The following is a 14,201-nucleotide window of genomic DNA, read 5'->3' as shown; positions in this document are numbered from 1 at the left end:
GGTGCCCAAGGCCACCCCCAAGAACCCAGGAGGGACTGCTGCAGAGAGTCCTGCTGGGTTTTAGATGTAGGACAGGTCCTCTGAAGGGGTCCACTTGGACCCTTAGCTCCTTCCTTGTGAGGTTCCATACTGACCATAAGACAGGCCCCAAGTTTCCATGCAAGTCTCTGTCCAAACACACTTCTTTCCTAAGGTCTCTGTCCCCCAGACTGCCCCACTGGGTGTCCAGCAGGGGTTACAGACAGCAGGGCAGCAGGGGCAGACAGGGACAGCAGCTTCTAACTGAGCCTCTCTGGATAGAATCACATTTCTCTTCTTTTCTAGAATTGTTAACAGGTCTTGGGGAAATAATGAATACCCCTGCCTCAGTCAATGCTTTAAAGGCTAACTTCTTCTGCTCCCTAATTCCTCTTTTATTCTAGTCCTGTGCACGCATCTAGTCCTGTGCAAAACCGCAGACCATGATTTGGGCCCAATAATACAAACGTTAAAAATATATATACTGGGAGGCAGAATAGTGAAATGGTTAAGAGCAACTGTCTGAGTACAAATCCTGCCCCTGTCACTTACTAGTCAGTTGATTTGGGTCACCTACCCGAGCCTCAGTTTCCCTAGGGGTTGTATGAGGATTAACTAAGATGACACATGTAAAACTCTTGAATGTGACCCCAGGTCCCCAGGTTAGAAAATGTACAAAATCTTCTGCCATGATTAAGCTTTTAAAAATCAGCACCCTTGGGTGTGTGTGAAGGAGGAGAAGAGACGACACAAGTGTGGACTTTTGAGGCATTTTAGAAGCAAGCCTAGACCTCTCGTTGCACTAGAGCCTCAAGAAACCTTTTCGATTTGAATTAAATTTCAAAACCAGATTCCAGATTTGTTGCTGTTGAGTTACATGCAGTTGTTACATCTTTAGTTCAGAGTCAACTATAAGAAAAGCAATGGCTCAAAGGTGGATTTCTTGGTTAGGGTTCCCTGTGCATGAAACATGCGTGCGTCTGATTTTTCTTTTATTCCTTTATAGTTTCTGAATCAGATCTTCCCAGAACACGTGGTAAGTACTTTGAAAACAGCATCCTGTATTTGGTTTAAAATTTATTTATCCTTCTATACAGTTATTTATATCAAAAAGAATAAACACTGCCTCACTGGACTTTAATGAATGGTATGAGGGTTGCATAAGAATATGATTTGTGTCCTGTATGGAAATACAAGGGCAATAGAAACTTCTTTCAGCTACAGCATAAATGGACCATGTGGTTATACAATTAGGTTCTTCTTCAGTTTTAATTTGCCTTTGCCTCAAACTTCAGTGCACATCAGAATCAACTAGGATATTTGGCAGAATGCAGGTCCTTAGAGTTCACCTCCCCACTCCAGACACTCGGATTTGGCTGGTCTGGGGTGGGGCTCAGGAATCTGCATTTTTATATAACCGAAAATAAGGATGGTCTGCAGACCACACTCTGAGCAAGCATGCTGCATGGCCCAGGACTGAATTAAGTTTTCATGTTTACAATGTAATTATGGGACTTTGCTAAAAATTTCCAAAGCAAGCGACAGAAGATACGTGTATATATTTGAAGGGCTACCTTTTTAAACTTATTTTTTCTTAATGTCTGTATTTTGCTTAATGTCAAGTAAATGCAGGTTTTTAACATTTTCCCAAATGGTTATTGGCTACATCGTAAGTCTGACTTGTTGATGTAAAGACTTTTCCATAAGTGAATTGCTGACATTGAACTTTTACACATCTTTCACAACGGCTTCGACATCCGTGCCACCTCATTTGGCCAGAAGAGGTCCTACCAGGATCCTTCTAAACAGGAGAAGTCCCTGCAGGGACTCAGGGTCTAATGGAAAGATAGACATTAATCTCTGAGCACACAGTTACAATTACAGCTGTGATAGGTGCTGCAGCAAGAGGTCCAGAGCAAGAGAGGCATGCTCAAGCCATCAGAGAGAGCAGCCCCGAGGAAGTCACAGGTGAACTGAGGTCCGGGGCTGATGGTGGCGTTAGCCAGACGGAGGAGAAAGGAAGAGTGTTTTTCTGTTAGTCATTGGCACTGTTGCCAGGAACTTGAGGGAATAGGTACAGACTTAGGTTGACAGTAGCTGCCCTCCCCCTGCAGTCAGATACTCCCCCCTCCCCATGCTTAGCCATCCTTATATCGTGTAGCTTACCAGCGTAGTGTGCTGATGGGAGGTTATCTCTAGGTCCCATTCTCCAAACTGTGCCTTTGATACATTTTCTGAAGCTCTAGAAAAAAATGGCTTCTGATCAACAAAGTTTGGAAGTGTCACCTGCCATTGGTGGTAGAACACCGTTTGTCTTTTGGGGCAACTGGCTGAAGAGCAGGTGTGTGGGCAGCTGCAGTCAGACTCGGTTCTTGTCTGCTTTCTGCTGCAGTCAGACTCGGTTCTTGTCTGCTTTCTAAGTCGTCGTCTAAATCTGCGTGGAGATGATGGAGGCAAATTCAGAGACGTATCCATGAGCACATCTCCCGGATGCTCATTCTTGGTCACGTCTCAAACTGACACATCAAGCAATGAGCAGTCGGGCACGGTCTCCACTTTGTGCCACCCCTGCCCCTCCGTGCCATCCCCTTAGGCCGGACATCCTCCCCTTCGTCCGTGGAGAGGGCTCAGACAAGGCTCCCATCCACGAAATCCTTAAACTTCACTGAGATAGATGCATTCTGTATGGCAGAAAAGATAGTACCTGAGAGCATGAAATAAGCTGGGTGCCTCCTGAGCATAGATCACATCCTGGGCCTATAACTAGTGTTAGAGGGCCTCGTAAGGAGACATGTACTTTATTACATCTAATATTACTGAACACCCCATATCCAACGCACTTGTTTTAAAGGTCTATTGCAAAACCCCAAACACTTTCAGCAAGAATGCTGCAGGCACAGAAACCCAACATTGAACCACAGCACCCCGTGGCATTGTTGTGAGGTGAACTTCAAGCCAGTTTCTGTGACTGTAGATCATTTACAAACAGCAGAATCGCCTAAGATGAATTTGACTTCTTTCTAGATCCGTGGCTTCTCCACACCACAGATGATGGTAAGATATTTTTTCTTTATTTGTCTTCCCCGGGGTTTTGCTCGCTGGCTGGGTCGGCCAGGGTTCCTTGAGGCTGAGTGCAGTCTTGGCCACAGAGCAAGTGCCTGCCCTTTAGAATGCAGGGATGGAGCGGGAGGGGTCAAGGGGTTCAGAGATACTTTGCGTGTCCCAGACACATACTCAGCCAGTTTCATCTGTCATTCTCCTTCCTTCTTCTCTCTACCTCTCAGTTATTCATTGCATGAGATTACCTTCAGCTTGGTGTCAAGAGAGAGAGGTGAAAAAAAAATCAGTGCCTCTTCTCACCATGAATGTCAGTTCTATCAAAGATAGCTAACATCTCCCAAGCATTTGCTTTGTACCCTGCACAAAATTATTTTCATACACCAAATGAGTTAATATATAAAAAAGCATTTAAAAGACTGGCTGGCACATAATAAGTGCTCAACTAATGCACATAGTAAGTGCTATTATCATGAAATCTTTCCAACAACACTTCAAGGTAAGTAGTATAATCACCTTCCTTGTGCAGATGGGGAAACCGGGGCATTGTAAGGTAACTTGTCAAGTTCTGTGTCTAAGGTCACATGGTGGGTCAGTGGCCGGGCAGAGATTTGATCCCAGAACAGGTGCCTTTGCCTCTGTCCAGGATTCTTTCTAAATGTGTCATCTCTTCTCCTCTGCTCAGTGAGAATACGCACACTTTGCACCAAATTTGATACGTCAGGGTCCTTCGTGTGCTCACTTGGGGCAGCTGATCCTGCCATTGGGTCTTAGCTGTTTTGAGGCCAATCCCTGCCCTTTCAGAGCATGCCCTGAGAGTCCAGAAGTGGCCTGGGAGGGACTTGAGGGACAGCTTTCTGGTGACTGACCTCCAGCAAGGCACAGGCCGAGGCTGAGATCTCTTCTGCAGGGACCTTTCACAGGAGTGACCAGAAGGGGACAGCAGGAGGGGCTAAGGGAGCCCAGAATGCACCTTGGGAAAACCCAACAGATAGTCCATTTGGCCTTTCCTCCCTCTTTCCCTGACCCCTACCCTGACAACAACCATGGGCGCCACCTGCCCCTTTCTCTTCCATCCCATGCTAACCTCTCTGATCACTCCCCGACCAAAAATTTCTCATAACCTCAGACTAACCACTGACAAGGCTCCTGTTGTCAGGACGCTGCTGGATCCCTCAACACCTGCTACCTGTTCTTGTGTCATCAGCGTGGGTGATTCTACAGGATCATGTCAGGCAGGAACACGGTGCCCACTGACTCCCCAGTCATGGTCATCCTTCTGGTGAGAATCAGGCTCTCTAAGCCCCTCACAGGAGGCTCAAAAGGTAGCTTGAGGCCCACTCTTGGACATGTGCCATCTTGGGCTTGACCCTGATGGGAGTGCAGAGTACATCGAGGCATTTGGAACAGAAACGTGACTTGCACATGTCTGTACTTTATATAAAGATAAAACTTGAGGTGGTCTGGGGGAGACAGATGCATCAGCTCAGCACAGGAACTGGCACTTAGTAGGCACCTCAGGAATGCTGATTGAATCAGTGGGTGTGGATGGATTCGAGACGGGAAGGGCAGGGGCAGGGAGATGAACAGGCAGGCCCCTGGGGAAGGCCAGGTTCAAGAGAAGGAAGACCTAACCTCGCAAAATGGCGGTGGAGTAAAAACGGAAAGACGACCTTGGTGACAGGCTGGGTATAAGGGGTGGGGAGAAGGAGGAATCAAATATTACGCCCACATTTCCGACGCAGTTAACGTGGAATGTGATGACACTGCTGGTTCAGATGGAGGAAAGAGCCTGTGTTCAGTGTGGGCCGGGGTCGGCCGGGGCAGGGGATGGGATCTAGGAGCCCATTTGAAAACGCTGGTCCAGAGCTTGGGGCTGGGCTGGTCAGGGCTGATCAGGCCTGGAGAGATGGAATTGGGGGTCTCCTTCTTGGAAAGCTCTCAGAGTACATGAGGCCCTCCAGGTGGGGAAGAGAAGAGGGCTGAGACGGCGCTGGGGGAGCCGCCATGTATAAGGTCCTGAGAGAGGACAAACGTCGGTCCAGGAGAGGGGACAGAGGAGGGAGGGCAGAGGGTGCCGGCTCGTGAAAGCTGGGGCGGCAGAGAGCGTGACGGCAAGGGCTTTCCACCATGTCCACGCAGGGTGGCCGGGCAACGGAGGTGACCGGTGTCAGGGCCAGGTGGAGCTCCTGTACCAAAGCTGCTGGGACACCGTGTGTGACGACAGCTGCGACGCCCGGCATGCAGACGTTGTTTGCCCACAGCTCGGCTGTGGCCATTCACTGCCGGCCCTGGGTGGGACCCACCCTGGGACCCACCCTGGTCAGGGCTCAGGGGACGTTCTCGTGGGCACCGTGCACTGTTTGGGAAGGGAGCAACCCCTGCCCCGCCCAGCTGCCCCACAGCGGGTGGTGCGACCGTGAACGTGGCCACGGGGAGCACGCTGGAGTCGGGCGCTCAGGTAGCGCAGACGTCACTGGCACTGTCACCTGTGCCACCCTGAAGACAGGGCTCCCGAGGTCCTCAGTGTCGTGACACATACCCGGAACACTCTGCAGTTTACCTGCTCTACTCTTATTTGATGTTAGGGGGCAGGTGTCACTGTCCCTTCTCACAGATAAAGAAATGGAGGTTCAGAGAGGGCAGGCGACTTGCCTGAGCTTGCTGGTGCCATCCCCCGGGGCGCATGATCCTGTGAACAGCATCGCAACCATCCCTGGCCTGGGATGACCAAACACCTTCCTAAGTGGTACCTTCTCATCCTTTTAAATGCGAGGAAGAAGGATTGGGGAGTTTTGGTCTTTAAAACTTAAATCTATAGCAAAAGCAAACTAAGCAGTAACCAATATGTTCTCTTTATCGGTGATTAAATGACAAATGAAGGATATTTACAGCCTCAGTGAAGAAGAGAAATTCTCCCTGACTTAACCCGGAAAATCCCAACATTTCTCCTTTATGCTCAGAGTGCTGGTGGGTCTTCTAGCACCAATGGGTCCTTTAATCCACAAAGAAGCCTCTAAGGATGCCACCCGTCTTGTGTGCCCCAAAGGGGAGCTTCTAGTCAAATTATCCATCTTTAGAGCAACCTCTGGCATTTACTGTGTGGACTGCTGTGTGTACATACATGTCACTGTGCACAGGATGCGACCATGACAGTGCAGCTGTCACATGAGAATGTGTTCCCCAAGAGAGCGTGTCTGTCCGAGCAGTCACTTTGGAGGAGGTTATTTTGACATTTGGGGCTGCATCTTTGGAAACTGCCTTTCCTCCTAGTTGGGACCACATTCAGGAATATCTCAGTGATGGTAGGTATTGTCATTTGAGACTACGTTTGAGCCATAGAAATAGGCAGTTGGTATTTGAAGTTTAATCTTGTGGATAGATTTGGGCTGTTCATCAAAGGGTGATATTTTGGATGGATATTGTGGAAGCATAGGAGGTGGTGAATGTCTGGAACCAAGAATGTCCCTGGTGGCCTCCAGCATTGAATGAGGGCTGACAGAGTGACAGAGAGATGGGTTCTGCTTCACAAGGAAGACAGCCTTTGGGCAGTGGGCAGGGCTTCCAGATCTTTGCATCCAGCCCCTTTTCTGAGCCAAGGTGCAGAGGGTCAACCCTCCCGGAGGAGAGCCAACATCAAATGACCTTTCCTTCTCTCCACTCTGTAGCTTTGTTTGTCACGGAGGAACCCTCAACAGCAAGTGCAGCAGAAGGTAAAGTTTGTTATGTGGGATCCCTGTGGGCTCATTACCTTACTGCACCCAGAGGTCCATCTCTGATCCAGAAGAGGGGCAGAAAGTGTAAGAGATGGAGGTGCTCAGCTTTCAAGGGTGGGGACTTCTGAACAAGGCCTCAGGCCTGAAAAGGTATCTCTTCCATGGACCTTGACTCTGAGAGAGGGGAGGAATCAACCTGCAGAGGCATCTCCAAGGAGCTCCAAGATGGAGCTTGGTGTTCTGTCTCCAAGAGGGTCTTATTGCCCATGCTCAGAGCCCACCATGTGGTCCTCACCAATGCATGCTGACCTCTGGTCAGGCTAGGGTCTTGGGTCTCTGGCTGCACAGCCTGCAGAGGCAGCTGCATACCCGTTGAGGGGGCCACCTTGTCTGTGCCCTTTCCTGAGCCCATATGAGGCCACACTGATTTCTTTTCACTATACAGGAACCATGACCTTTCAGCCTGTGGACATCAGAGGTCCCGTAAACCCCCCTGGGGGTACCCCGAGTAGAAGAGCTGGGAGGTCAGCCAGTAGAGCCTGAGGTTCTGGCAGCCTGGGCTTGGGGAAGGAAAGTCTCTGTTCTTTTCCCTGTGATGAAGGTTAACTCATGGCCATGTTCAAAGTGACCCCCTGCCCGGGGAACTGTGGCCATTAGAAATGGTGTGAGTCTGGAACCTGCCTTAGACCTGTGACCTCAAGAGAGACATGAAGCGGTGTCCTTGTGTCATCCTCATCCCCCTTTGCCCCTGTTGTGCCCCTTCTGTGCAAGGTGTCTGATCTGCCTTCTCTCTCTCCCAGCTTCCCGGCCCCAGTCTACGCTCCTGCCAGGTGAGCCCTGCTGCCTCTTGACTCCGGGGTGTCCCCTCCCTCCCCGCTCACCTCCACAGACTCCAAGCAGGTGCCCCAGGTGGGGCGAGTGGACGTTTTCCACCTCTCAGTACCTGCCCTGGTCACCCTAGAGCGAGCAGACACTTCCAGAGGGACCATAGCACAAGGATCCTCGGGTCTGGCTCAGCGATTTCAGGACATTGTGGCTACACAGTGTCTCCCCAGAGCTTTGGGTGACAGGGAGGCCTGTCCTGGGGTCATTTCTGCTCGAAAGCATTGTGTAGACCGAGAGTTACGTGTGCTGGAGAACAGGGCTGTTTCAGGTCCCGCACCCCCGGCGGAGCCTAGGGGATGCTGTTACCAAAAGGGAAAGGTGCGCTTGATGGCTTACCGACTGGGGTCCTCTCATAGCCGACTCAGTCAACAGAGTTCCAGTGTAAAAGGTGCACGTGCGAGTGCGGTGAACACAGTTGAGAAGGCGGAGGGGTACGGGAGGGGGTGGCTGTGTGGAGTGGCAACGAGCCTGCTAGGACACTGGGGCAGGAGCCGGACGCCAGGCAGAAACTCTGGGGCGCCTGGCTGAGCCTCACCCTCATTGCAGCTGGGCTGGTGGCCTTGGGGTCCTACCCTAACCGCTGGGGCTCACCCTTGCTGCTCCCACAGGGAGTTAAGGCGGTAGCTCCGGTGGCCGGTCGCACTGGTGGCCGGTCGCAGGCATGCCAGGGACTTTCATATTCAGGAAAGTAAGCCCTCAGGTCCAGGCAGTCAGGCACAGGAAGTGAGACAGAACGAGAAGCCCCAGTGGACTGAGTCGTCGATGGTGGGCACACACTCTCCACGCAGAGGCCCTGAGAAAAGCATCAGCAACGTGTGAAGGCTGAGTTTCTTCCACCTGGGATCCCAGTGGGGCCCCTGTGTGCTTTGTGTCTGACTTTCCTTGTCTTTCTCGCAGCTGCTCGGCCCCAGTCCACTGCCTGGCCCAGTGAGTCTCAGGCGACCTTCCTCGGGATGTCCCTTTACTCCCTGCCCATCCCCCATTCTTCTCCCCTCGGGGGGAATCACTGTACTTTGCAGAACCTGGGGGGACACATTGTCTCCTCCCTTGCTCAGTCTCCCAGCTGGTTCTTCTCATCTAGACATGGGGTTTCCAACACTCCCGTCTTCCCATTGATCCATCTGAGTTGTCACATCCTGTCCTTGATACTGTCCCAGAGATTGTCACCTGCAGGTTCAGAGAACCAGGAATGTGTTCCACCGCCCTAGGCCCTGTTACATCCCGGCTGAGGAGAGTTTTGTGGGAGAAGGAAGGTTGATGATTACTGACCTTCTGTTGATGGGACATGAGAACAGGGAGGAGTACCTGCATCTCTCACTCCGGGCCACATCTCAGATCCAACAGGGCCACACCTGCGTCTGGACGTGGCAGGGACAGTGCCCAGGAGACGCTGGGTCATAAGGGACTGCAGTGCTCTGGGTGCCAGGGGCCATGATTGGCTCCAGCTTCACCCCCTGACTTTTCTGTCCGCTTCTGCCTCTGGACAACCCCTCAGATGTGCCAGTGCAGACATGGCTCATGGAAGGGAGGTGGCAAAGGTTTTCTCACGGGAAGGAGAACATGCCAGGCTTAGAGAGGTGGAGGGAGCCGGTTGACCTCAGACAGGGCCATTGTCCCAGAGGAGCTAGCTGAGCAGGAGGCTTGCGCAGCAAACACAGGTAGCAAGTGGCAGGATCCAGATGTGGAACTGGTGTCATCATGCTGCGTAAAAGTTTTCCCAAGGCTTCCTTCCTGTGCTGTCTAACTCTGACCTTTCCCTTTGTTGCCACTTCCAGCCTCCTGGCAGACCTTATCCTCACCTGCTCCGTCACCAACAGGTAAATATTCCTGTCCACCTCCCTGGGGCTTACTTTCTGCTTCTGGATAAACTGGGGGTTTGGATGTGACAGGAGCAGGTTCAGGGTGTGGCCGTCCATATCCTTGTGCCTGTGAGTGAAGCAAGAGTCTCTGGAGGCCAGGTCTGAGGTCCGATCTTAGTGGGCTTGTGAGCTGTGTCCAGTGGGATCGGGTCCAGAGGCTCAGCAAAGATCTTCCTCCAGGCGGTCAGTGTAGGCCCTGGACGCCTCTCCACCCTGCTGGTACCTCTCCCGGTCTCTCAGGCCGTGGATGGCCGTCCAGCCGGAGGAGTGGGGTGTAAAATGCCTGAACTGCTTCTGTCTGCCCCGGTCCCGTCACCTCCAGGGGCGCGGCCAGAACGCACGGAGAACTACCCGGGAGACAACAAGCTACCAACAGGCGAATGGTCTTGGTCTTCCTCCTGCGACCATGGCGCTCTAGCCTGGGTGTATCCTGGGTGGGTTGGGGTTACCTTCGTGCTCGCCTCATCTTGGACTGATGGGCTGCGTCTCTGCATTTGAGCATCTTGAGACTTGGGCACAATAGGAATCTCTGCTCCTTTCCCTGTGGTGAAGATTAACTCCTGGGCATAAAAGAAAGGTGATTCCTGCCCAGGGGAGAGTCAACGGCAGGAAGTCCCCTGAGTCTGGAACCGGCCTTAGGCCTGTGACCTCAGGAGAGACATGAGGCGGTGTCCTTGTGCTGCCCTCTAGGGACCGAATTGGATTTGGCCCTGAGGCTGGTGAATGGAGGTGACAGGTGTCAGGGCCGGGTGGAGGTGCTGTACCAAGGCTCCTGGGGCACCGTGTGTGACGACAGCTGGGACACCAACGACGCCAACGTGGTCTGCAGGCAGCTGGGCTGTGGCTGGGCCACGTCGGCCCCAGGAAATGCCCAGTACGGTCAGGGCTCAGGGCCGATCGTCCTGGACGACGTGGGTTGCTCGGGGCACGAGAGCTACCTTTGGAGCTGCCCTCACAGTGGCTGGAACACACACAACTGTGGACACAGGGAAGACGCCAGTGTCGTCTGCTCAGGTTGGTCTCAAATAAGCTGGGTGTCCCTCTCTGGGGGTGCCGTTTCCTTCTGACATTCTGAATCACTTCTAAGCATGTTTACATTTCTCGCTTCCTTAAATCACTTTGTCTCTCTGCTAAGAATTAGTATGAGCTGTCTGACAAGCTGCCGGGCATGTAGCTGGTGAATTAGAACAAAGAACCAAACTGAAAGTGACTTGAAGCCATTTTCTCCATGCCACAGTGCAAGCCAGAGGCAAAAGAGGCTAGTTCTGTCAGGAGGTCTGTGAATGGAGGTCATGGCCTAGGACTGCAGGTGGCCCAGGGTTTGGTTCCTGAGCCCTGGACGGTAGCCCCTCCAGGGAACCGGGATGCACTGTCTGGGCACCGAGTCTGCCGTGTGCAGGGCAGTGGCCACTGTGTGGCCTGCCGGGCACAGCCTTGTCATCACCTACGGTCAGGCCTGACAGATCACACATGGGATTTGAACTTCGAACCCTCAGTCTTGCTGCCTCAGTGGGCCCATAAAAGCTGTGAGGCTGATGACTGGTTTGGGTCCACTCGGTCATGTAGACACAGAGCTAATCACCTTGACATTGGAAATAAGGGATGCTGGGCTGCCTGGACCTGTCAGGAGGAGCATCTTTGCGGGGTGAGGATGGCAGAGGTCCCACCCTGCGTGGCAGGGCACAGGCGTGGACCGAGCGTCTCACCTGCTCAGCGTCGTCCCCCTTTGCCCGTGTCGTGCCCCTTCTGTGCAACGTGTCTGATCTGCCTTCTCTCTCTCCCAGGTGACAGGCCCCAGTCCACGCTCCTGCCAGGTGAGTCCTGCTGCCTCTTGACTCCGGGGTGTCCCCTCCCTCCCCACTCACCTCCACAGACTCCAGCCAGGAGCCCCAGGTGGGGCGAGGGGACGTTTTCCACCTCTCAGCACCTGCCCTGGTCACTCTAGAGCGAGCAGACGCTTCCAGAGGAGCCATGGCACAAGGATCCTATGGTCTGGCTCAGCGATTTCAGGACATTGTGGCTACACAGTGTCTCCCCAGAGCTTTGGGTGACAGGGAGGCCTGTCCTGGGGTCATTTCTGCTCGAAAGCATTGTCTAGACCGAGAGTTACGTGTGCGGGGAGAACAGGGCTGTTTCAGGTCCCCCACCCCCCGCGGAATCCAAAAGGGATACTTTCCCCAGAGAGCACTCAGTCAGGAGAGCGAGCTAATTGCTCTTGTGGAGTGTGGCGCCTCATCGCCATGCCGTGGACATTTGAGAGCATGCTCTGGCTCACGGCAAGCCTTCAGCAAAGGCCTCTTCCTCCCCCAGGCAGTGGAGATTCTCAGACCCTCCTTTCCCCGATGTGAGTGACAGGGCACTAGACCGACCTTAACTCTAGACACCGTCTTTCTAATCCTGCTGTGTCTCCCCTTCAGGTTGGTGGACTTCCGCAACTCCTGCCTATGGTAAGCATCACGTGGATCCTGCCGTAACGCTCCAGTCATCAGGCCTGGGTGCAGTTCCTGACTCTTGGTTGGAGCCTCTGAGCTCACCACCTCATCTAATGTGGAGGGTTCCTTTCGCGTGCCGGAGTTACGGAGAACCTTCACCTCCCAGTTGTGGCATACATGACTCAGAATGCTTTTGTTGCCAAGTGATAGGATCCCAACTCACACTCTCTTGAGTTGGGGGTGGGAGAGGGGACCGCAGTGACTTCCATAACTAAGAGGTGGTCGGTCTTCAGGTAGAGCTGGATCCAGAAGTTCCAGTAGAGCTTTTCCCCTGCACTTTTCTTACCTCTATTTTCTTATGTTTATGGACTTCACTGTCAGCTTGCTTCCTGCCAAGGGGCAGTTGTCAGCCACAGGTCTACATCCCAGTAGGGGAGAGAGTCTGGTTTTTTTGTAGCTCTTCAGCGGACAAACCCTGGAAGGACTCTGAACAGCGTGCTACCAATAGATGCCTTCTCCCTAATCATGTCCATGTGCTCTGATGATTTTCAGCGGGTGCATGGCTTGTTCAAGAGTCAGCTGAAGTTTGGGGTTTGAAAATGCCATGAGTGAGTGCTCAGTGAAAAGTAGTCTTCAGAATACACTTGGGCCTGATGGAGTGGGTTCCCATGTGGGAGTGAACATCTGAAGGTGGCTGCTTGGCGGGGTCTGGGAAGCTGCAAGGGCTCAAGTTCATCCCAGTGGTCCCTGGGGACTCAGGCTGCAGGCTTCCCCTCTTCCCACCTCCATCCCAAAGCTGGGATCAGCCACTGAATTGCTGGGCCTTGTGGGGAACCCATCAGAGAACATGCGTAGCTCAGTCCACAGCCAAGGGTTCTATCAAACAGCCCCGTGAGGATAAACGATGATGGCCAGGCTCAGTCAGGTCCTCCGGAAGGAAAACATTAGCTTGATCTCAGAAGTCTTTCCCTGGAAGGATTCTGAATCTCGTTGAGTCCTCCGGACCTCTTCCTCCGGAAGACACAGGAGAGTGCATTTTCCCGTCTCCTTCCAGGAACTGAATCAGGTTTGGCCCTGAGGCTGGTGAATGGAGGTGACAGGTGTCAGGGCCGGGTGGAGGTCCTGTACCGAGGCTCCTGGGGCACCGTGTGTGACGACAGCTGGGACACCAACGACGCCAACGTGGTCTGCAGGCAGCTGGGCTGTGGCTGGGCCACGTCGGCCCCAGGATATGCCCGGTACGGTCAGGGCTCAGGGCCCATCGTCCTGGACGACGTGCGCTGCTCGGGGCACGAGAGCTACCTGTGGAGCTGCCCTCACAGTGGCTGGAACACACACAACTGTGGACACAGTGAGGACGCCAGTGTCGTCTGCTCAGGTTGGTCTCAAATAAGCTGGGTGTCCCTCTCTGGGGGTGTGGTTCCCTTCTGACACTCTGATCCCCTCTCAAAGCATTTTCTACATTTCTCGCTTCCTTAAATCACCCTGTCTCTCTGCTAAGAATTAGTATGAGCTTTCTGACAAGCTGCCAGGCATGTAGCTGGTGAATTAGAACAAAGAAGCAAACTGAAAGTGACTTGAAGCCATTTTCTCCATGCCACAGTGCAAGCCAGAGGCAAAAGAGGCTAATTCTGTCAGGAGGTCTGTGAATGGAGGTCATGGCCTAGGACTGCAGGTGGCCCAGGGTTTGGTTGCTGAGCCCTGGACGGTAGCCCCTCCAGGGAAGTGGGATGCACTGTCTGGGCACCAGGTCTGCCGTGTGCAGGGCAGTGGCCCCTGTGTGGCCTGCCGGGCACAGCCTTGTCATCACCTATGGTCTGGTTGACAGATCTCACACGGGATTTGGACTTCGAACTGGACCCCTCAGTCTTGCTGCCTCAGTGGGCCCATAAAAGCTGTGAGGCTGATGACTGGTTTGGGTCCACTCGGTCATGTAGACACAGAGATAATCACCTTGACGTTGGAAATAAGCGATGTAGGGCTGCCTGGACCCCTCCGTCTGGCTGCCTGTAGAGCAGTTCCCACAGCTGTTGGAACTCCCACAACTGTGGGCACCACGAGGCCGCCAGTGTCATCTGCTCAGCTTGGCTTCCAAGTCATTGAGCTTCTATTTTAGTGTGGTCTTCTCCAGAAAAGGGGTCTTCGTGCTGAGCTCCTCTCACACTGAACTTCCCTGAAAGATGGGCAGTTTCCCTGAAGGCATCACCCATGTACCTTGGTCCCTGAATTTCTTG

At 53.0% G+C, this 14,201-nt stretch overlaps 1 protein-coding gene across 1 annotated transcript in view; it reads left to right on the top strand.

Annotated features, from left to right (window-relative positions):
* Positions 1-14,201, top strand: part of DMBT1 (deleted in malignant brain tumors 1) — a 109,275-nt gene that overhangs the window by 9,769 nt on the left and 85,305 nt on the right. Inside the window, exons 3-13 of the mRNA XM_082424981.1 lie at positions 1,025-1,054; positions 3,043-3,072; positions 5,218-5,494; positions 7,592-7,621; positions 8,574-8,603; positions 9,452-9,493; positions 9,776-9,918; positions 10,226-10,446; positions 10,773-11,349; positions 11,953-11,982; positions 13,022-13,345. Of these exons, the coding sequence (XP_082281107.1) occupies positions 1,025-1,054; positions 3,043-3,072; positions 5,218-5,494; positions 7,592-7,621; positions 8,574-8,603; positions 9,452-9,493; positions 9,776-9,918; positions 10,226-10,446; positions 10,773-11,349; positions 11,953-11,982; positions 13,022-13,345 (1,734 nt within the window). The remainder of the gene's footprint in view (positions 1-1,024; positions 1,055-3,042; positions 3,073-5,217; positions 5,495-7,591; positions 7,622-8,573; positions 8,604-9,451; positions 9,494-9,775; positions 9,919-10,225; positions 10,447-10,772; positions 11,350-11,952; positions 11,983-13,021; positions 13,346-14,201) is intronic.

The sequence above is a fragment of the Balaenoptera physalus genome (genome assembly GCF_965194825.1).
Source record: "Balaenoptera physalus genome assembly, chromosome: 14".
NCBI classification, from domain to species: Eukaryota; Metazoa; Chordata; class Mammalia; order Artiodactyla; family Balaenopteridae; genus Balaenoptera; species Balaenoptera physalus.
This window is presented reverse-complemented; position numbering and strand designations above follow the sequence as displayed.